Raw genomic sequence first — 23785 nt, 5'->3', positions numbered from 1 at the left:
AGCGTCACGTCATACACACCAGGCCCACAGATTTCTCCATCAGAAATGTGTGAGGCCTGAGAGTTCCAGACACTGGTAATTAGTCCCAGAAGAAGGCAGTCTCCGTGAGGACAGGTCCACTTCCCCCTTCTTCCTGATGAGAGCATCTCCTCTCCTTCTGGAGCAATTTCGTGCATGGATTTATTATATAGGCCTACCTGTCCCTTGCTTAGGCCTCCTAGTGCAGAACCCAATCTAAGGTGGGTCTGGCTTGTCCTGCACTGACCGGCCTACACCTATGTGAGGCATATTTGGGGTCAGGTTTGGATGAATCTCATCTTCCCTGAACCTCAGTTTCCTCATCTGTAAGTTTAATACCCACTATATAGAGTGAAGAATAAAAACAAGATGTGTGCGACTTTTTTTTTCCCCAATGTGTAAAACTACCAAGTGTTAGAACTTGAGGGGAGGTAAGTAGAGGAACTTACCTGCCAGCTCCCTCCTGTCTCTTGTCCCACCTCTACACTCCTGGGTTGGGTTACTCATTCCCCTCCAGCAGCTGCTGAGGAAGCCAGACCTCATACCAGGGTGCTTCAATGGATCCAGAAGTGGTGAGAGGGGTCAGAGCCCCATGGATTGGGTTGGATGGGGTCTGGGTACAGAGCTGCTGAGGCTCCCGCTGTGGCAGAATGAGCTAGTACCAGGCCCTTCATCCAGGGGAAGCAGACACAGCTAGAGGTGCCAGGAAATAAGGGGATCGCACCTACTGGTGCTTTCCATTTGAGCAAATGGCTGAGGTTCTAGAGAAAGCTGGAGCCAAGAAACTGTGGAGAGGCACATGAAGTTGTTGTGGTCCAGTTGTGGAGACCGGAGGAGGCCAGAAATCCCTGAGAGAAATGTCGTGGGGCCTGGAGTTCCTGTGCCAGCAGGAGTGGGAGTTAGAACCAGCTGGATATAGCTATTGCTATTGACACCACCCTGATGTTATCTGGGGAACTGAGAATTTCCAAAGAATTTTTGTTGTTTAATTTGGAGCACACAGACTATACACATTTATTCAGATCCAGATAGAGTCTAAGGCAGGACTTCTGTGGTGAAGGATAAATTATTTTTCTGAATTTTCAATCCACCATGGACTTACATGTAAGAAAACACAATAAAGCTAAAATACTAGAAAATGAAATGACAAATACCCAAACCAGTCTCTATTCTCTTTAGTGATTCAAGTTCTTTGATCGTTTTTGAATCACATGGTCAAGTCACATTGCCTTAAAATTTGTAAGCGCCAACTCTCCATGTCTGTGTTTATCTCATCATGAACCCCAAACAGTTTGCAGACTCTTACTTCTGGATTCTCTGGAGATAGAATCAATCTTTACAACTAGAGGAGTAATTTTTAACAAGTGGACGGTTTCCAGAAGGAACAAAAGAGGAAAATTCATAGCACTTTGTTAGCACCACGTTTACCAAAAGTCACATTAAAGCTATGTTTGTGTAGGCCGGTGGCCGTAGCATCTGAGGGATGGTATTGAGTTTCTCAGCATCAACAGAAGTATTGTTTTTCCTACTTAAACATTTTCACAATAGCACATAGTAAAAAGTAGAGGAACAATAGCACATTACTACATTTTAATGAAGACTCTACTATAGTGATGTAAAACTCCAAGTCCGTATCACAGCATTGAGACAAACATGTCTGGAAATGGCAACAAGAAGGATCTGGTTGTCGTGGGACAGGGCAGGCTGGACAGCGGCCCACTCGGCACCTATCATTCCTGTTGTCTGGTTATGTTCAGCCTTAAATCTCAACAATGGAATTTAATCTGTTTCTGTTTTGATTTCAGCTGCCAAACTGACATTTTATTCAATCCAGAAATAAAAGTTAGGTACATTATTAATCTGGCTTCAAAATTATCCTCTTGTTAGGAAACATTCTGAAAATAGTAAGAAGCAGACAGTACTAGGCCCCTGAAGGAGATGTGACTATCTTTCAGTTGACATACAGAACCTCTATATTTAACGTGGGGGGCTCACACTGTCGTTCTAATGATGCTGGCCCTGCTCAGAACATCTTGGGAACGCCTTTTTGAGAATTGTGTTTGGAGGCCAATTTTGAAAGGAAATGATAAGAAATGGGTTGGACTGTGAATGACAAACGCTGCTGGCCTAAGAGGTTCCATATGAGCCCCTGATTCCCCAACTTTCTGTGTTCACGGCACACCTTGAACCACTAGCACTTTTATTGCCCTGACAGGACTCACTTTTGTTAAAGATGAAGTTTGTACATATCCCCTGTGTGTCCTCGGCACAGTTGTCTGGTGTTCCAGTATCTTTCTCTCAGAAGTGATAACCCCTAGTGCTACACTGTATCACACGTCCTACTCAGCTTAACTCCCTGTGAGGCAGCTTGCAGAGTTCAACGGAAATTTAGACCCCATCCCTGGGTGGTAGTACCACTGCAGAGGCAGCGAACAACCCTCCATGCTGGGCAGAGTGTAGCCTGAGCCTTCTTGAGAGTTTAGTAAGCATGCACTGGACTAAGAATCAGGACACTGAGTCTCTTCCTCATCTTGCTGCCCATGAGCTGTGTGGCTTTTAGGCAGAGTTCTTAAACTCTAAACCTTCAGGGTTTATAGATGGTGGATTGTGTTTGCTCCAACAATAACATTCCATAAATCTATGAAAACAGTAAAAATCCTATAAAGAATTTTTTCTGAAACTCTGAGATATGATTAATTCCTAACAAGAAAAAATGCAATTGTTTCACCCTAATGAACTTATGTCACTTTTATTTCCATTATTTATAATTGTAAGATCTTTTGAAAAGGGTGATTAATTAACTTCTTTTTTTTTTTTTTTGTCTTCTTGTGGTTAAAAGAAGGAGTCTCCTTTGATTGCTTTTATGGTCACTTTTAAATTTTTGCATTCGTGTCATAAATAACTAGAAGCTTTGAGAACGTATCTGCATTGAGCGTACATCTTCCTAAGGTTGAGTAAAGATCTGGTTGTTCCATAAGGACTGTTTCTGGATCTGCTGTTAAATGCTTCTACCCCAAGTGGTTTTTATTGGGAACATGCTCATAAAGGCTGAGCATTACCTTGATAATTACTATTATCATTATAATGATAATTATAATTAAAACAAATTATCATTTGTTACTGGTCTCAACTGAAGTACGAATAGCAAGATGGGTCTTCTGTGTTCACTATTGCTCAGCCTTTCCATGTGGTAGAAACAATACTGGACAAAGAGCCAGTGTCCATCTACGTGCTTCCTCTACCCATCTATTTGTATATTTATGGACAAGCCATTAAAATTCTCCAACACTCAGTTTCCACATTGAGCAGAATGGGGGAGGTGGCATGGATGAGCCATAGGGTCTTATAGGCCCTTCAGCTCCGAGGGTCTTTGAGACTGATTCGTTTGGGGGTCTTGACTATGAAGCTTGATACTAATTTTGAGTGAAAAGGAGAGCTGATTGCTGTTCAAAGATTTAGGAAATTGAGCTCAGGGAGCAAAAGGTTAAAAGAGCAGAGTTTCTACAGCCTCAGGAAGAGAATACAAAAGGCAGGCCTTAGCTGTGACAGTAAAATGAGGACTGGACTTGGGATCAGAAGATATGGGTTCAAGTCTGTCTTATTGGGTTTCCCCACTTCCATTCTCACCCTCCCCCCCCCCAGAAGCCATTCTCCACACAGTAACCACAGTGACTATATCAAAGCCTAAATTAGGTCATGTCTTTGTCCTGCTTAAATCCTCCAGTGACTTCCAGTTGCACTTACATTGCACAGACTTCATTTGTGTGCTAGTACATGTTTAATGACACGCTTTCTTGGAGGAGAGGGGTCTGAGTGGAGGAAGAAGAGCCTTGATTTGTAGCATCTACCAATTTCCATGGTGTAAATATTCTCACTAAGGCCAATCTCAAGCTACCAACTTAATGTTTACTAATTTACAAAATTCCTGAAAACTCAACAGTTGACTTTTGTGAGCTAAAATGAGCCAGACGCAGCATGCCTTTGCTTAAAATGCAGTTTCTTATGGTGACCCTTGTGGTCCAGCATGGCCTGCTTAGTCAGCTCAATCTGCTATAACAAAATATTACAGACAGGGTGGCTTAAGTAACAGAAAGTATTTTTCTCACAGTTCTGGAAGCTGGAAGTCCTAGATCAAGGTCTGGTTAATTCAGTTCTTGGGGAGGACTCTTCGTGGCTTGCAGACAGCTGCCTTTTCACTGTGTCCTCATGTGACCTGTCAGGTGTCTCTTCTTATAAGAACAGTAGTCCTATTGTGTGAGGGTCACAACCTTACTTATGACCTCATTTAACTTTAAGTACTTCTGTAAAGGTCCTATCTCTAAATACAGTCACACCAGGGGTTAGGACTTCAACATATGAATTTGGGGGGCATACAATCTTGTCCATAGCATGTGCTTACCTCATTAACTTTGTTTCATGCTCCCCTCTGATCACAACACTGCAGCTACTCTGTCTGCAAGCCCTCAAATACTCTTACCTTAATCCTACCCGAATGCCTTTTGCCTTTCCACTTGCTGCTCTATCTAGAACTTTCTTCTCCAAAACTTGACTGGTTAGTCTTTAATCTAATCTTAACTTCAGTATCTCAGAGAGTTCTCACCTGACCACCTAACACTAAAATAGAGCCCTTCCCCCATCATATCTCATCAGCCTGTTTGTTTCCTTCACAGCCCTTACTACAACCTGAAATGATCTTGCTCATTGTTTGTTAACTTATTTATTTTTTCTTTTAAAATATAAGCTGCAAGGGAATGGGCACTTAGAACAGGACTTGAAATATAGCATGTGCTCAATAAATGTTTGTTGAAGAAATAAATGAATAATAGGGCAAGAAGAAATAAATTTTGTTGCATGATGAAGGTTATTTAAGTATTAGGAAAAAACTTAATTTAATTCTGGAGAATTATAAAATTGGTTTCAGAGATTTTTGTTTTTTTTAGTTTTCCTAGTTTTATTTTGATGTGGAGATAAGGACAGATAGACCTCTTAAGACAAAATCAGAACCAATCTTTTCTTCAAAATGAACTATTTAAAAGACCACTGAGCCAGGAAGAGGGAGGAAGAGGAAGAAAAATGAAAGATGCAATTGTCACACTCATTTTCCTAAGGGCTGTGAAAAGAGAAGAGGACCAAGTGGAGAAAGGACATGGATCCTCTCTGAGCCCCTGTGCTCACTCTTACAAGCACGATTCTAATACTCAAGGTCCATTTATTGAAAAACCCTGTGGGGCGTAAGTTATATCCATTTTTACAAACGGGTAAAACTAGGCTCTGGGAAGTTAAGCAACCTGCCCCAGGACACACAACCACTAACTAGCAGAGTGAGGATTTAATGCTAGGTTGACTAAATTCAGCCTTCACTGACTGTGTACCTACATCCCGTGGAGGGAGCAGGCTGGCAGGAAAGTCTCTTTCAGGGAAAACTCCCTGAGCAAAGGAACCACCTGAGTGATGATGGCAGATGCCTAGTAGAAGACGTTTGTTGTAGGAACGTCCTTCCTTATGTTCACTGGGCTGCATGAAGGGATACATTTCATAGTTTGACTCCTTGCAAGTACAGGGTTTGATGTGAGCATCAGAAGAGTGTGGAAAGCACAATAAATTGGTCCCTTATCAGGAAGAAGGACCAGGATTCTGGGAAAGTTTTGTAGTGGTTTCTTTGAGCAGGACAAGATCCCGTTTGATAGCTTCTGCGTGCATCACAGCTGCTGTGGCTTGTTGGAATCATAAGTATGGTCTTCCTAGTCTTGGGAATGTGGCCTTCTGACTAGGAGCCTAGGGTGGGGCTGTTTGTGCAATAGAACTGAGTACAAAGGAGGATGGGTGTCATGCAGGGAGTCATGAGAGTTCTCTGCTCCCGCTCCCCACATAAGAACGCAGGATATGGTGAGGCTAAAAAAGAACACCCATGGAGCCATAGATGGGGGAGTCATACTACTATATTCTCACTGGTGGCACTATAGTCTCACTGGAGGCTGGATCCACACTGTCCACAACCCGCCATCCTAATTGCAATCCGCACTTGCCAGCTCAGCCACCATCTTCTTGCTAGTCCCCATTCTCTGCTAGCGTAGCCACGGCAGTTATATTAGTGGCCAATGGCTCACTGGTTACAGCTGACGGCCAACTGGCCACAGCTAATGGCCATCCAATCACAGTTGATGGCCATTTACTACCTGAGCCAGCACCTTTCCACGTGAGGCCGAGAGCCTGGAAACTGCACTCCTGGCTCTGTCCCCACAATGGGTTAATTTCCAGGGGCTTCCCCTCAGGAGCCCCGGGGAATTACTCCCATGAAGGGGACTGCTGAAGACCTGCTCTAACAGGGCTACGACTCCACAAGGCAGGTGCAGAGTGCCGTGGGAGGGATCTTGGGTATATAGTAATAGGATAAAAACCTGGTCTGATCAATGGTACTCAAACTTTAACACACAACCAAAGTGCTTTGGGATCTTGTTGCAGTGTAGATTCGGACTCAGCAGGTCTGGATGGGGCCTGAGTGTCTTCATTTTAATGAGCTTCCAGGAGCTGCTGCTGCTGCTGCTGCTGCAAACTCTGCTCACCTTGGACCTCATACCACAGCATCAGTGAGAGCTGGGAGCTGGTTGGAAATGCAGAATCTCAGGCCCTACCCAGACCTACTGAGTCAGAATTTGTGGTGTTACAAAAGCCCAGGTGACTCCAATATACATCCAAGTTTAAAAAACACTTCTCTAGAAAGTGAGAACTGTCAGTCATATCATGAGAGGTGTAGTGGGTTGAATGATGCTCCCCCCCCCCCCCGCAATAAAATATGCCCACATCCAAATCCCTGGAACCTGTGAATGTGACCTTATTTGGGAAAAGGGTCATTGCAGATGTAATTAAGTTAAGGATCTTGGATGAGATCATCTTGGATTACCTGGGTGGACCCCAATCAAATACTAAATGTTCTTATGAGAGAAAGTCAGAGGGAGATTTGAGACAGGAGAAGACAACATGGCCACAGAAGCAGAGATTAGAGTGACGTGGCCACAAGCCAAGGAGGCCAAGAAGAAGCTATAGAGGCAAGAAAGGCTTTTCCTCTAGAGGCCCCAAGGGAAAGCAGCCCTGCCAGTGTCCTAATTTCAGACTCTGGCCTTCAGAACCATGAGAGAATATCTTTCTGATGTTTTAAGCCTCCCAGTTTGTGGTAGTTTGTTAAGGCGGTCCCAAGGAACTGATTCAGGGAGGAGGCACTGCACATCCTCTAGGCTAGAGCCTGTGGTGGTTAAAGAGGGATGGGCACCTCAGCTTCACCAGCTCAATAAAAGGGCACATGAAACTGCTGAACCAGCGACCTCTGCCTAGAGCAATTCGGGAAGGTGACTGGTGATTGTAAGAGAAAGAGGAAGGAGATAACAGAGGCTTAGGAACAAGGAGGGAAATGTGGAAGGTAGATCTGCAGAGGAGGAAGAAATAGGACCAAAACCAAACACACACACAAGATTTGCTGGGACAGGACAGCGGGCCTGGGGTCAGGAAACCAGGCAGGGCTTCCCTAAGCAGAGTCCTCAGCACTGGACCTGAGAAAAGCTGAGGGGCACTGTGTAAGGAAGGGGCTACCAAGAGGATTTATGAGGAGGGACCCACAAAAGACCTAAGAGAAGTGAGAATGCAGGCTACTGAAAGAGACTAGAATGAGACCTAAGAAGGAGAACCAGCAATAATTGCATTGAAATAAGATCAAATGTGCTTTTATGATTTATTTGGAAACGAGTTAGACTAGCAAATATGTATAGTGTTGCCTCTCCTGGTAACTGTGGGCATCAAATGTAATAATCACAAAATACCATATATTTGTGATCTTTATGAACATGACTGATTACTAAGCTAAGAGAGGTTAAAAGATGATCTTTTTGAGGCTGTGTGTTCCACAAGACCAGCCTTTTGGTTTCAAAGAAGCACATATTCAAATCCTCACCATTTGGTTGTAGAGTGCGTTCCAACCTATAGAGTTGTGGAATCTCAAGTTGCAGAAGTCCCAAGGTTCATCTAGTATAATTCCCTAATGAGCAGGAATTCCCTCCCCAGTAACCCCAACAGAGGTATCCAGTTCCTCCACCTTCGTTTGGCTCTATTTTTGTTTTTCTTGTTTTAAATACATAACTAGTTCATTCACTGTCTTAAGACTGGTTCACTGGTATTTAGTAGACTGCAAAGACCACATTTTAGAATGTATACATGTAACACCAATTATTCTTGTGAATCAAATAGAAGTTGCTTCTCTTATTGGCTCAAAGATTCTTCCCTCATTCATCCACCAAAAATTTATTGAGTTCATGTTGTATGTCAGACACTGAGATAAATAAAACATGGATGGCTAGAGGAAACATATTGATAAATTAACTTTAACTCTGTAATATAGCCAAATCAATATAACTGGTTTGACCCACTCTTGGCTGGTGACTGAAGAGACAGGCCAAAGTCCTAAGTCATTGCTTTTGGATTTATTCCCATGGTGGAGTGGCCAGTCAGGGCTGATAGGACCAAAATTCACCAGTGTTCTCAATACCTGATTTTCTACCAACCCTACCCCCAATTTTAATACTTATGTCAACTAAAATTTACAGGCATTTATCATTATACTATATTTGAGTTTACAAAGGACCAAATCCCACTTTTATAGCATACAAGAAAGGTCATAGACTTTGAGATAAGTTAGGGGAATCAAATTTCTAGTTAAGTGAGTGGGGCAATTACTCTTTGAGAATCAGTTTTATCACCTGCAAAATAGAGAATAATCTCTACTTTGCATGATTGCTGTGAAATTTAAATGAGACAACCTAGCCCATGATAAGCACTGGGTGATGGAGACTTATCACTTGTGGCACCTTAATGATTTATAACAATTCCTTCCTTTCACACTTGCCCTAAGGACTACACACAAAGAGATATCAGCCACTCCTGCATTGTCATGGCAGGGATTTCTGCAAAGTGAGAGTTCATTTCTTTTTGCCTGTTTTCAGTTGTTTCTATAGGTATATGAATAGTAAAGGCAGCAAGCTGCATTTTGAGAAGGTGGTGAGCGTGCCAGAGAGAAAGTGTTGGTGTCCAGGTGTCCAGAGAAAGTGTTAATTTCAGCTGGGAAGGGAAGTATAACTGAGCTCTTAGTGATCCAATAGGCTTGAGTATGAACCTCAACAGATTATTTGCTTCAGCAAATCCATTGGTTTGCTCACAAGTTCAAATAGGGCATAAAACAATTATTTGTGAGTGAAACGTGTTCCACAAACTTACCCATGCCCCTACAGCAGTAAGTTAGGGCTATATGCAGACATGTTAGTGTTTGGGGCTGCCAACAAACACACAATGGATGCCCAGATCACGTGTTCAATGACCAACTTACATATTTGACCTGAAAGTGAGATTGTCTTATATACTTATTTTGTTATTAGGGCTTAGATGCAAAGGGGGAAATGGTGTTATGTTTACGAAGCAAAATAATAACAGAACAAAAGCATTGGAAGTGACTGTAGAGCTCCTATGGTGTAATCCGTACCAAGGTTGCTGAGAGGACACAGCATATTTTTGTATCTGCATTGTCTATCTACAGCTGTATCAACCTTCCATTTTACTTTGAGTGTATAGACGTAGGCCTTGGCTACCTATATACATATAAAACACAGGAAAGTTCCAAGGGAATTGGATGAGTGAAGTACACCGATCCAGTTTGTTTTCCTCTTCTATGCAGCTCTAGCCAGAGCAAAATAAAGTGTATTAATAATCATAGAGTGAATTAGCCTGGATACATTAAGTCTAAAATCGTGGACTTACTTTCAAGTAAATAAATCCTGAATTATTTGGATGATTGTGTAGAGCTGATTATGGACATAATTAGGCGCACAGTTGTATCTGCATGCATGTTTAGGCCATACAGATGATTCAAATAATTCCAAGTTCAAATATTTCCTTGTTTACTAATGCCCTTCTATGAATTCTTAGAATCCCTGCCTCTTCTATACTTAGTTTCTAGGGTCAGTTGGGAGTGTCTATGAGCAAGAGTGTCTATTTAGTACTGTTCTTGAGAATAAACATGGGATGTATTATAAAAGAAAGAGCTCCTGCTCTCCAGGAGCTTACACTCTCACTTTATACTCTGTTGTTGCCCTATTGCCAAATAGTGGATGAAAATAAAATTCAAATGTTGAGGTTCGTGGCTGACTCAATGACAAACATTTAAATTTTTGTAAATGACTTTAATCAGCTTTTAAGTGACATTCAGTACATACAATCATTCTGGCAATAACACAAGTGATATTTGAAAAATTAACTCATATATTTCGTTCCCTCTACCAAGCTAATTCCAAGGTGTACATTTTATCCATTGCTACATATAAACTAGACAATTGTCAAAACTCTATGATAACTGTTCAATCAGAGGTAGGATAAAAAATGACTGCAGGGTTTCTACATTGATCATACTCTCTACTGATCTGTTGCCCTTGGCTTTGGGGTCATAGAAAGAGAAGGGGAAAATGCCGAGGGAGAAGGATAATGGAAGGGGAAAAGCACTCCTTAGAAGTTTGATTCCACTGGGCTGTAGGGTTAGTTACAGATTTAGGAATTCCCCCCAAATCATTGGAGCTGCTGTAAGAATGAATAGATGATGTCATTATTTAAAGTTATCTCTTATGAATCGACACTGATGGAGCTAAGCAACAATGCAAACATGAAAAAACATTTTAATTTGAAATGCATTGTGTGAATTTCTTTTCCTACAGCATATTTCTGTTCCTAATTATAGTTTACTAGAGTTATTACTAAGTTATGTTGTATTACCTGAATCTACATCTATTGTAGTGAAGTAAGCGGCTGAGGCATGAATTGAGACTGAGACAGGATCATCTCTGATTTAAACTTTTGCCACAGACAAGTCACATGTGGACAAACAAGAGTTAATTGAATATAATTCATAGGAAAAGTCAAATGCTGAATTTGTATTTCTCCAAAGACTGTGAATGTTGCAGTCCCAATCCCACTGAAAACTAAATTAAACACCTTTACGCACACTAGTAGGTATGTTTGGTCTAGGCACTCAGACATCAGCCTGGTCTTTCTAATAGACTTGAGTGCTTCTGCCCCAAATGTTAAACTGCTCTTGAGGCAGGAGAGTGGCGATCCTGTGGGAAACCAGATGGAAGATTTGCTGGTGGCCTATCTTTTCTAACTTTTTTGTGGAATTGGGCCTTTGGGCTACAGTTTCTTCACTGACTATTTTCCCTGCAAACTCTTGGCTTCTATATTTTCTCTTCCTGTGGTTCTCCAGTTTGGACAAAATCAGATGACTGATATCTCCTGGTTTGCTGACAACCCATAGGAGGTATACCTGTAAAATGCCACAGACCACCTAACGTTCACTGTGAGGATGACACTACCTGGCAAAAATGGATGGTTTCCTTGTGAGCTACTGATGAGAAGTGCTTCCGAGTAGGCGCTGAGCCATCTTCTTAGGGCTCGAGGCCTGTGTCTGAATTTCTTGGGATAAAAATCATATTCAGTAAGTTGGTGTTCTCATCCGGGTGCACGGCCAAGTCATTTATTTTCTGCATTTTTTCAATACACGCTTCTTGACTTTGCAGTGTCTGCACATGGAATCGTTTCAGAAGTGTCACCAAGATGACTTTCATCATGACCATGGCGATGTACTTCCCCACACAGCTACGGGGCCCAAAACCAAAGGGCTGAAAGTACCTGTAAGGAACCTGTGAAAACGATCAGACAATTAGCCAGAGTACTGAAGGCTAGCATCATGCAATCTCTGTTGGATCCCCTCTGAAAACACTGGTCAGTCAGAACGCTCTGTTTTGGGGCCTCAGCCATACTGCTCCGTCACTGAGATGAAGGACTGTAACTCAGTTAAGCCCCTTTCTCCATCCAGTTTGATTCATTCCCTCTGATATAAACCCAACCTTGGACCATAACCAGTTCCTCTTTTCACTTAAATGTGCTGGGATAAAGCATCACAGATCATTTTTATTACAGCCAGTGTTACACAACTAGCTCTCTGGGCTGGCCACAGCTTTACCAGTGTTCTGAAAATCATCAAGGCAAAGACCATTTTTGTGCCATGCCACATAATCTGATGACAAGGGACAAATTTAGGCAAAAATGTAGATTCCTGACCTATTAGTGCCAAGCATCTAAATATTTTCAGTTATGCAAAAAATTCATGGGGGCCACATCTGTTTGTCTAGTCCACATCTCAGCTTACATAATGCCTGTTGCGTAGTAGATTCTCAATAAGTTTTGCTGACCAATTGTCAACATGACAAGGGTCGCTCATATAGAAACAGTGAATTAGAGAACTGGATTAATTAAAATCATTTTTCAATACCATATGCAAATGAAAAAGAAGGCACTGAGGGTATTATCTGGAGAATAGGTTATAAGCATCATTGCCTCAAATTTGACATAATGGAAGCAGAATCTACAGTATACTTCAATGATAGAAAAAGAAAAAGCCAAAGCTCTGCTAATAGCTAAGTCCTATTTAGAATGGTAATTAGTGCTTGTCGGATCATTGGGTGAACCGAGGGCAGACTGCAAAACCCAAATCTTTTGATTTCATTTGATTTCCACCTGAAGCAGAAGTGGACTTTCCTTTGCTTAGATAGTGTAATTGCTGAAGCTACCTGATTGACAAAGTTATAACTTTAAATGGAAAAGTAGGTTGGATGACTTAATCAAAATTCACCTCATTTTAGTCAAATGAAGGGCCTGACTTTTTTACATTTTGACCTATTATCTCGCCACCATGTAGATAATCCCTAGAGCTGAAGACCCAGCATCCTCGGCTTGAGGACGAACATGGTAGCCATGTTCCCAGCTGGGGGAAACAAGTGTTCCTGGTGAGGTTGTGGAGAGGAACAAGTAAATAGAATGAAATGTACATGATGCAAGCACAGAGCCAGAGAGGATTTAACAGCTGACATTTTTCAAGAGTGGTACATTCGGTTTTAAGGAAGGGCTCTTACGTTCTTCGCAAAGTTTTCAAGAGTAAATTCATTGGGCTTAGGGAAAAACTCGAGCCTATGCATTCTTCCAATATTCAGGATAATGTTGGTCCCCTTTTTCACTGGGTAGCCATCGATGACATCGTCCTGTAAGGCTTTGCGCATGACCAAGTCCACAACAGGCTGGTACCGCATGCTCTCGTAAATAGCATTTTCCACCACTTTTAATTTTTGAATATCATCAATCCTTATGTCTCTTTCACCTGTGGGAGCAGATAAAAAAGGACAAGGAGGTAATGTCAGTTTCAACATGTGATGGGCATTAAAACTCCTGTAGTTTCCACAGAACGATTTGCTCTTGGTTGGAAAAAAATTTATATCTATAATTCTAATGCAAACCAGCAACCTGGGCCAAATATGTTATGTTTGTGCCACAAAGTATTTTATAAACAATTATATTTGAAGCCAATTATCTTAAAAGCTAGTGAATTTTATAGAAAAGCCTGGATTTTCAGAAAAAAACAGAAAACATGGTAACAGTGGGTTCACATCCCTACCTGACAACAATGGGCTGGAGTTGAGTGGCTGATGAGCCTTTCAGAGGGGCAGTTCCTCTGCAGTCTCATGTAGACCCACCCAATCTGCTTCCAACATTTATGTGCCTGGCCTCTGAGGTCTTGGAGTTTTGTCCCCTACTCTAAATTCTAGGGGACATTCTCTCTTTTTCTTGTCAAAGTGAGAGTGAATTTCAATGCATTTCCTCCTCTGGTTACCTGTGCAGTCATCTGCCCAGGACTCATCACTAATGGCCCCTCCCCCCATCTCATTAAGAACAACCTGTTGCAGTAGAGTGGCAAGAAACCCCTCTCTCCCTACCACACGATATGGGTGCCTCAGATCAGCCTTCAGTGTGCTGGGGGTTGAAGGACACCCCCACTGTCTCAGATTGGCCTGATATTGGTTAGAGGGGCTTGAATTACTCCCAGCATTGGCAAAGCACCCTCAAGTGGGATACCACTTTTGCAGAATCAAAACAGCCCAGGATCCCGAGGCAGCCCTGTACTCAGGAATGTACAACTATGCATTCAGGAAAGGTCTCACTTGGTCAAAAACTCTAACAGCCCTGCCCCTCACATACTGCCCTTTGTACACTCAAGAACCTAATAGGGTGTATTTATCTGGGGTGAGAAGGTAGAAGGGAAGATGACGGAGAAGGTAACCAAAAGTGTTCCCTGGGAAGTCATCACCATGTGTAGCTAGAGGGAGGATGGACACATGAGTAGACGGTTCTGTGGCTTTTATATCTTTGCAGAGGCCTATTGATGTGTCAGGGGGACATCATGGGGCACAAACACTTTTCACCTCTAAAGAAATTGTATTAAAGGCTTATGGTCTCAAGAGTAATCCCCACCTTGTTCCCTGAACTCCATCATTCTATGGCCCTCTCTTCATTCCCCTGAGTTTGCTTGTTGAGTTCTCCTACCAGCCCGTGGGCCCCATGAGTACAGCTATGGCACTGGCTTGTTCACCACTGTGGCCCTACAGCTGGCACAGTACCTGTAACCTGATGCCGGCACTCAAGGGAATATTCTGGAATTTGGAGCCTGGATGTTATTCCAAGCTCCTTGTTATCTACCTTGCCAGGCAATTTCCCACCTACAGCTACACATCTGTAGGTCCCTTTCATGTATTTAACTCTTCTATGACATTTCCCCTTATTGTCCACTATTTCAAGCAGCACTCAAATGGTTTTAAAAAGATGGTGCCTTTCTACCACCACATAACTCCTTTCACAGGGATTGTGTAAGGTCAGGAGAGAAAAGTCTACATCATTACTGACACTTCATCAAATATGTCAGAAGTGTGTCCCTAAAAAGATTACCCATGTGGACAACATTCCAAATAAGGAATTCTGTTTTCTCTAAGAAAGCAATTCTGACTTCTTATGAATACGCCAGTGTTTCTATGGAAGGGTGGTAATGTCAGGAGCCGTGGGCAGAATGATGCTGGGGCAGAGCAAAGAAAGGAAGAGGAAGTGTTAGGAAATGCTGAGCGGGAACCTGGGGCCTGCGCTGCAGAGGAGACAGAGAGGGTCAGGGGAAGAAGAGGCCAGCATCCTGGATCCGGGCATGAGGGAAGCTTATCACTCTCCTGCTTTGGCCATCACCCTCTCCTCCTCCTTCTGCCACCAACTGGAAGTTCATTTGTGAATGGACTGCTTGAAACCCAGAAACACTGCTATAAATGATAGCCATTTCCCTGGGTGAACTGACAAAAGCCTTTGTCACTGAGAAGGTCGGCAAAATATTGTGTACGATCCCATGATTTTTTAACACAGACAAATACAACTGTGTGTGTGTGTGTGTGTGTGTGTGTGTGTGTGTGTGTGTGTGTTTATGTGCACATGAAAAAAAGACCTTGAAGAATACACAGCAAACTGCTAACAGTGATTCTCCCTGCAGAATGGGAATGAGGCTGGAGAGCAGAGTGGAAGGAAATGGGGGGTGTCACTTTCTACTTTATACATCTCTCTATTATTGAATTGTTTCAATGAGCATGTATTATTTTCATAATTAAATAAAACACAGAAGGAACCATATTTTTAACATACCTGGCATAATGAAAGTGTGACAAAATGACTTGCTTTATTGCTCTCTGCATTCTAAGAATCTGATGTCTCTATCTTGTTTGACATCAGATTCTTAGAATGTAAGAAGCTGATACTCAGAAGGAATTGTTTTCTAAGCTCTCTTGTTTATTTGATAGATTCTTACCAACAACAGTCTGGATTTCCTTCATTATTGCCTCTTCAACCTTAGGGTGCTCTGCAATGAGATATAGCAGGAACAACACAGAGACAGACATGGTGTCTGGTGCTGCGATCAGCATTTCCAAGATGCACTGGTTCACATTCTCTCTTGTCAGGTCACCACGTTTCTGAATAATTGAAAGAGGAGAGAAAAATTGGAAAAGTAAATCAAAATGTCACAAAAAGAGGGGAGGACACACTCAAGGATCAACAACCTCACTAAAATGAAATCATAGAAATCACACGTCTCTGTCATTAACTGTGAACAGTTTTCATAATCTTCAGCTGAAAACTGAATGATAACCAATTATGTACGTATATATAGTGTCTTTGGACTCTCCCATTTTCATATTTTGTATTGTGCAGACACAGAATCACTTCAGTCTTAAAGGTCAGTCTTACCAGAATGTCTAAGGAGTGAGCTATTTGGGTTGAGCGGTATAGAAGTACTGAAGCAAATACTTAAAAGCAGAAACATGCAACAATTCCTAAAGGAAATCTTTATACATCTATACACAAACAGGCATAAACATATGTTGTGTGGAAATTATGGTTAGTCCAGGTCAGTACCTCAGCAAAAATCAACTCAGTGGCAAAATCCATACAGTCTTCCAGTTTGTCTGCTGTGGAAACCCTGTGTCTTTTTTCTTCTGTCAGAACGTCTATGGCATCTTTCAAATCCTTGCTGGAAAAAAAAGTGAAAATATAACCTATCTGTACTCAGTTAAGACATCTAGAAAAATGGATTCATTTGCCATTTGTTTAAATAAAATGATCTGCTTTGATGCCATTAGTGCTCATGAATACCTGAATTTATACTTAATTATTCAGAAATAGCCTTAAATTACATCTATGTTATACTTCATGTTAAGGAACCAGACAGAGTTAGCTAAGATTTCTAGGTACTGGTAGAAAATCAAAGCTATGACCTCTAGTTAAGGGTTAAAAACTGGTACCAAAAGCTAAATCCAATCATGTTTTATGATTTTTGATTTGGCCAGTACAGTGTTGAAGTTAAAAAGCCAAAACCAGAATCAGTGAATGTCTGTAGTGGGGGCATGCACTTTTCAGTTTGCCATGGGCGCCTCCGTTTCCTGTTATCTTATAGCCACCCAGCCCACTTTCATTTGCCTGGCCCTCAAGACTATATTGAGTTTGAGATTCCTGTTCTATAGAATAAACTCAAGTGATTGAGTATTATTCTTGATATTTATTCTCATACCTTGCAGTTCCTGTCACATAGTAAACACTAAGTAAATATTTGTTGAATGAATGAATGGATGGATGAATAAATAAGTCTGTGCATTTTGACAGCGGAAGGAAGAGTACCTTGGACAGAAGGTGAGATTCTACTCCAGGATGTTCTCTTTCTACATAACCTGCTTTAAGTCTCTGAGCCTTATGTCTGTTTTAAAGTGAAGGGATCAGACTAGAAGAACAATAGGGCAACCTTGAGATCGAAATTCTATTATTCTTGCCTTTATGCTTAAGTATATGTGTTCATGGGCAAGTGTATTGTTCCCCAATATCAGGGAACAATATTCTGTATTACATTAAATATAATGCAAACACCATTTTAAGGTATTTTTTGGCTGCAAAGTCTTACACTTGCTAAAATAAAAAGTAGAAAACAATACTGCTGTAATATTGGGAGTTAAAAAGCAAAAACATAAAATTGAATAAATAGGGATGGGGTTAGATATTCTAGAATCTTTTCTATAAATATATTTTTTAAGTATTGGCATGATAAATAAAGACAAATACCGAATGATCTCACTTACATGTGGAATCTCATGAAAGAAGGAAAGAAACAAAGAAATAAAACCTAAGCTCATATATAAAGAAAGCCTAAGTTCATATATATAGAAAACAGATTGGTGGTTGCCAGAGGTGGGGGTGGGAGATGGGGGATGGGGTGGGCGAAATGGGTGAAGGGGGTCAAAAGGTACAAACTTCCAGTTATAAAATAAATAAGTTATGGGGTTATAATGTACAACATGGTGACTACAAATAATACTGTATTGTATATTTGAAAGTTGCCAAGAGAGTAGATCCTAAAAGTTCTCAAGAAAAAAAAAATTATAACTATGTATGGTGACAGATGTTAACTAGACTTATTGCAGTAATCATTTTGCAATATATACAAATATTGAATCACTAAGTTGTACATCATATAGGATCTCATTAACCTATATCCTCACTCTGGAAGGCAAGTTCTATTTTACTTAAAATAACTTCCCAAGGCCATTATTACTAAGTGGTAGAGATAGGATACAAACCATGTCTGTCTGTCTCTAGCTCACATGGGCTTTTCACTAATGTTTGGAGGTGGCAGTGTTTAGTGGCTGGCTACTTACCCTCAGAAAACCCCTTGACTAACTAAGGTCATTGGGCATTTGTCCAGTTTTCAGCTAGACAAGTCTAAGACCAAAGCAAAGCAATTTAATGACAGTTTCAGAATCCGCCAAAGACACAAGATATGTAATTTTAAAAAATCACATATTTGATTGAAGTTCATTATACATATTATGAAAAAAAATTCTTTTGAGATGACTGTCAATTCCTACACATGAAATTCATTCAGAAGCAACACAACTATAAAATTATCCTGTGACAGATAATTTTGACAGATAATAATGATAGTTTCAGCCAACCCTTCTGTTCAACTCAAAACACACTGCAATGTTTTAGTTCTGGATGTGGAGCTCTCAGACCACCCACTTGGCCCCCTGGCTAAGAAGCTGCCCTGGCTAAAAGCTTCCCTTACTCTTTGGTCTAGCCACATTCAGACAAATTGATGTAGAAAGTGTTTCCTTAGCAACTTAATCTCCTTTGTGGTCTTGGGAAAGCAGAAAACTTGTTGAAGAGGCCAACAATAGCAAAGACACAATGAAAAAACAATCCAATCTCTCAGATAAATTTTCCAAACTTGTGTTACTTACACAGACTTTTCATATTTTTTGTATAGCCAAGAAATCTTAAAGAAGATGTCTGGTTTGAAAAGGAGAGCTTGCCAAGCATCAAAATAACCCTGGATTTTAACTACGATGGCATTTTCTGGAAGAAAGAAACAAAAAAAGAGCAGAGCAATTGAGTAAAAACGTGAGCCCAAGAAGAGTACTGTGAGCAGAAAAGATTCCTTGTAGGTTCTCCTACCAGTCTGGGGTTCTAAGCTAGGCAAGGTTCTACCTTCAGTAGGCGTTTTAGCCATGTTAATGCTGCTACACAAATCAACACTAATTTATTCCGCTGGATATTTAAATCAGCGAGTTGACCAGAGATTTGTCAGTTTTCAAGTTTGTGATGGAGACACAGCCTAGAATCTCACACGTCCCTCTTTGAGCCTCCACCTCCTTCCTATTTTCTGGACATTGGGGAATAAGAGGGGCACTAGTAATTATGGCTGAGATGGCCTCAATTCTGGCACCTGGGAGAGCAAAAAGCCGTGCTACTGTCCTGTTAGGCAGCCAACAGCCACATTTTAACTTCTTTTGGTATTGGGTAAGCAGAGCCACTAAGTGGATGATCTACTTGAATTATGTACCTAATTAATAGCTTGTAAGTGTATTCTTACCTCATAGTGCTTTTTTTTGTATTTTTTTCATAGCACTCATCACCTAGCTTTCATGCTTATATATATTCGGTCCAGAATGTAGTCATCTTAGTATCGTCAGTGTTTTGTCTTGTGCCTCATTGATAGTCTGCTCTTAATAAATGTTCTTTAATTCAATTGAATACTAGGGGAAAGAAAACTCCTGCTTTTTCCAAATTATACACAAGGGAAGGGAATAGACATTAATTTTCAACTGCTAAATACCAGCCACCACACAAGATGCTTTATCAAAGAGAATTCATTTAATCCTTATAACTTTGCTATGGGAGTGATAGTATCATCATTTGGCAGATGAAGAAACTACAGTTCATAGAAGCTGAGAAACTTGCCCAACGCCACACAGCCAGTGTGGCAGGCAGGCAGGCTGGCCCAAGGGCTGGAGCCCAGTTCTATCTGACCTCAGGGCAATGTCCTTTCCTCTTCATTGCACTGGGTCCCTTAGACAAGTAGAGTTTAGCAAGGACTGGGAGAAGAAAAGGGAAATAAAATGAACTCTGCATGGCATATGCAAGTTCTTAGCACCACCGTCTGTATCCATAAGTTAACAGAGACATTTACAATTCCCTTTACAGGATCCTTCCTAATAATCAAGGCTAGCAGGAAACTAAAGAGCAGGGACCTATAAAATATGTTCTTGCCTAACCTGAGGAGATATGTGTATAAAACAGGCAAGCTGAGATTGCAGTCCCCGCCTGAAGGGGATCAGACAAGAGGGTGTGACTAAAAATCCTCAGTGAATGGGGACTCCCACCTGAATGGCAGTCAGAGGAAAGTAGCTTCTTGAGTGAGCCGTCTTGCCAAGGTTGTTAAAAATGCTAAATGACAAACTCTATGTAAAGAAACTTTTCATACTACTTGGTACATGGTAGGTACTCTGTTAATGGTAGCTATCATCAGTTTCCAGCAGCAGCAAGCAGTGCCATTACCATAGTAGAAAGTCAAAGCTTTCATACTTGCAAGCTTTGAGGGCAGGGTGTGATGTATACTCGTATTTATACATATGTATGTATGTGTGTGTATATGTACATATATGTATGTACATATCATGCAAAGAAGAGAGGTTAGAAATGGTTAAATACATTAGTTTGGTGTAGGATATATTAATGACCAAATGAACTGATCACATTTGTTAAGTTTTGACTTTGGGTAGAATCCTATTTCCTAGAGCAACGAGGAGACATATAAAAGAAATCGAAGATGGTCCCTACTTAACAGAAATTTATATCTCGTAAGCGAACAAGGCAGACACACTAGGAAAAAAAAATCTTAGGAAATCTTAGAGATGATTAAACAGGAACTATGTAGAAAACAGCATGCCATTACTTGAGTCCGCTATCCTCCCCTTGTTCAGTAAAGGGCGGAATGTCAAGTCAGGAGTATGAAAATTTCAGTACCGTCCAAAGGGATCCTCAGGAAGAGCATGTTAGAGGCATCCAGCATGACGCGCCGCATCAGGGTCAACACGTCGACAAAGCCCGACTCATTTTTGACCTCCTCCAGCCTGTCCAGATGCCTTATGATGGATTCAGCACAAATTGTCACCATGTGCACGAGGCCAGGGCCAGTCAAAGCTGAAGGGAACACATCAGAGAGTGAGCCTCCGCAAATTCCAGGTCTCGATCTCTCTCTCTCTCTCTCTCTCTCTTTCTCTCTCTCTCAGGTGATTTTGGATTTTGGTGTTTGGAGCTTAATTGTCCACAATTTCTTATTCAGTAACTAGGTGGAAATTTTCATATATTTTTTATATTTTTCTGTATTCCCCTAATTTTCTCCAAGAATGTATCACCTTTATTGTTTAAAATGAATGAATGAATCTTATTTTGAATAAACTACTATAAAGTAAACTTTCCTTCATGCTATGGCAAATCAGACTGCAAATGAAACATTTAGTACTCGGGCCATAAACCACAAATCAGTGTTTTTTTCATATTTATTGTTTATATTTCCCTCTAAAGAAGGTGTGGATTTAGACAGGGTGATATTTATTTTATGTTTCAAAAGGTGGCAGGATATTACTACAGAACTGGTCAAATTGGTACTTAACTATTTGATCTAAGGTGCTTCCTTTTAAATTGTTGTTTATATGTTTAAAATGCTAGTCCTATAAAATTACCAAAAGTGCCCTTCTCTTAATTTTGGTTTCTCTTCAAACTACTTTTGAGATTTATTTTACTCAGCCAGTATCATAACAGCTAAGCAATTCTTTGTTTAGCAGTTTTCTGCAGTGGACTGGGGATTCTTTAAGGGCTGTGGCAACCTCCTATTAGCATTGTACTTCAAGTCCGCAGTACATGGTGGCCCTCAAGACATTTGTCAAATAGAGGAATGAATGAATGGATGGGTGAATGAATGAATGAATGGATGGAAACAGATCTGGTGAACTAGCTCTGCTCTCACCCTTTGCTCTGCTCCTGACCATCTGAGCAGCTAGTGGATCCTGATGGTAGAGGACCTATCGTGGGAGTTTAACTCTTAGAGTCCCTTTCGTTTGTTCTAAGTTTCTTTCAGCATTCTTTAAAAGGAATCTCTCTTTTGTATGTCTTTGATTACTCAGACTTGCTGTTGCTGTTAAAGTCAGAGTCCTTGAAATGCAATGAAAAACCCTGAGGAATTTTGTAGGCATAATTCTATCTTTAAAAACAAACAAACAAACAAACGAAAAATAGCTGCAGAATCTCCTGAAGGTAGACTTTGCAAATTAAGAAAGAAGGCCTGGTGAGTGGTTCTAGACTCTTAAGATTTCTACTTATATGAAAAAAGAAAGGTTCTGACTGTAGGAAGGGTTTGGCAGATATGAAAAGCCAGGATGTTATTCCCTGGGTGACTATCACATCCACAAGTGAGACAAACGATTCCTTAATGACTCAGCCCTTTGTGTGGAAGTTGAATATCACTGGTGGATTTCTTCCAGGCTGATGTATGATTAGCCTCTATGTCCAAGAACTTGATGCCACATTCCAAACACATAAACAAAATGTAATAATATCATTGCTTATAGGTAGTGGTATGATGTAGATATGATTTTAATTTTTACAATGTGCTTAAAAGTACTGAATCTAGAGGGTAAGGGGGTGGGGGGTGGGAGATGAGGGTAAGGGGGATCAAATATATGGTGATGGAAGGAGAACTGACTCTGGGTGGTGAACACACAATGGGATTTATAGATGATGTAATACAGAGTTGTACACCTAAAATCTATGTAATTTTACTAACAATTGTCACCCCAATAAATTTAAAAAATAAAGACAACTCCCTTGGCAGTTTCAGGAAACACAAGCTATTTCTTGCCCCTCCCATTTCATTCCCTGCCTCAACCCCTCCCCCCCTTAAGCCATTGCCTAAGGTGAACTTACCGTATTTTGCTGTGTATAACGCACACTTTTTTGCCCAAATTTGTGAGGGAAAAATAAGGATGTGCCTTATACAAGGGTAATACTAATTCCATATTTATAAAAATGTTTTTAATTCTTTTATTTATGCTTATGAGTTAAAAGTGTAACTCTAGAAATCAATAACGATATCCATATGCAAAACAATACGCTGGAATATGACCATCAGTTTTGTTGAACTTATGATGAACTTGCAACTATGAAGAGTTCTTGGCCTCCTATAATGTGTAAATCTCATAAATGTGTTACTGGTACATAAAATTTCTTATACCTTGTATCTGTTCTTATGTTTCATAATTATTTATTATATAAAATTATTATACCATAATATGTTAAAAATAAATGCTAAAATTCTTTTATAATACAAAAAACAAGTACCTAAAGGTAAACAAATAAAAATTTGAATTAAAAAATTAAAACGAAAGATTTTTTTCCCTGAAAATTTGGGCCAAAAACATGGGTGAACATTATACACAGGAGCGCATTATACACGGCAAAATACGTAACTATTTCTCCATAGACCCACCCAATGAGTCACTATCTTCATTAATGCTACTACTTTAGATACCAAAACCTATCCCAAACTTTCTATTCTAACAGTAAAACCAACAAGAAGCCTAACTCTAAAAGGAGATTCATTAAGAAATGCTTGGGGCTCTCACTGGTTATTAAAAATGTCACACACAACAATGAATTTTCATAAGCAATTAGCCCTCTACTTTTGACATTTAACTTGGATCCAGTTTTATAATGTTTTCATTAGAAAGATCTGATCTTTCATATATAGGATTAATCTTTAAAAAGTCACAAAGATTACTTGATTAATTTCCAAGTACTATAGATTCTACTCTTTTAAAATCTCTTATATTGGTGCCCTCCCCTCCATCAACCCTGTGTCACGGCAGTAGCTCTTAACCATTCTCACCGCTCACAGTCATGCTTCCTTCCAATTAATTATTCACTCTGCTACCAGAGGAGTTTT

The 23785-nt window shown here is 40.5% G+C and overlaps 1 protein-coding gene and 1 long non-coding RNA gene across 3 annotated transcripts in view; one reads left to right on the top strand and one right to left on the bottom strand.

Annotated features, from left to right (window-relative positions):
• Positions 1 to 23785, top strand: part of LOC141570588 (uncharacterized) — a 122254-nt gene that overhangs the window by 20244 nt on the left and 78225 nt on the right. The gene's annotated exons all lie outside the window — the stretch shown is intronic.
• Positions 10221 to 23785, bottom strand: part of CYP19A1 (cytochrome P450 family 19 subfamily A member 1) — a 77677-nt gene continuing 64112 nt past the window's right edge. Inside the window, exons 5-10 of the mRNA XM_019730620.2 lie at positions 20809 to 20985; positions 18744 to 18858; positions 16372 to 16486; positions 15767 to 15929; positions 13014 to 13255; positions 10221 to 11741 (exon numbers count right to left, since the gene is read on the bottom strand). Coding sequence (XP_019586179.1) covers positions 11487 to 11741; positions 13014 to 13255; positions 15767 to 15929; positions 16372 to 16486; positions 18744 to 18858; positions 20809 to 20985 — 1067 coding nt within the window. The 3' untranslated portion in view covers positions 10221 to 11486. The remainder of the gene's footprint in view (positions 11742 to 13013; positions 13256 to 15766; positions 15930 to 16371; positions 16487 to 18743; positions 18859 to 20808; positions 20986 to 23785) is intronic.

Source organism: Rhinolophus sinicus, linkage group LG03, assembly GCF_036562045.2.
Source record: "Rhinolophus sinicus isolate RSC01 linkage group LG03, ASM3656204v1, whole genome shotgun sequence".
In the NCBI taxonomy this organism is placed as follows: Eukaryota; Metazoa; Chordata; class Mammalia; order Chiroptera; family Rhinolophidae; genus Rhinolophus; species Rhinolophus sinicus.
Note: the sequence above shows the minus strand (reverse complement) of the source record. Positions and strands in the feature narration are given on the sequence as shown.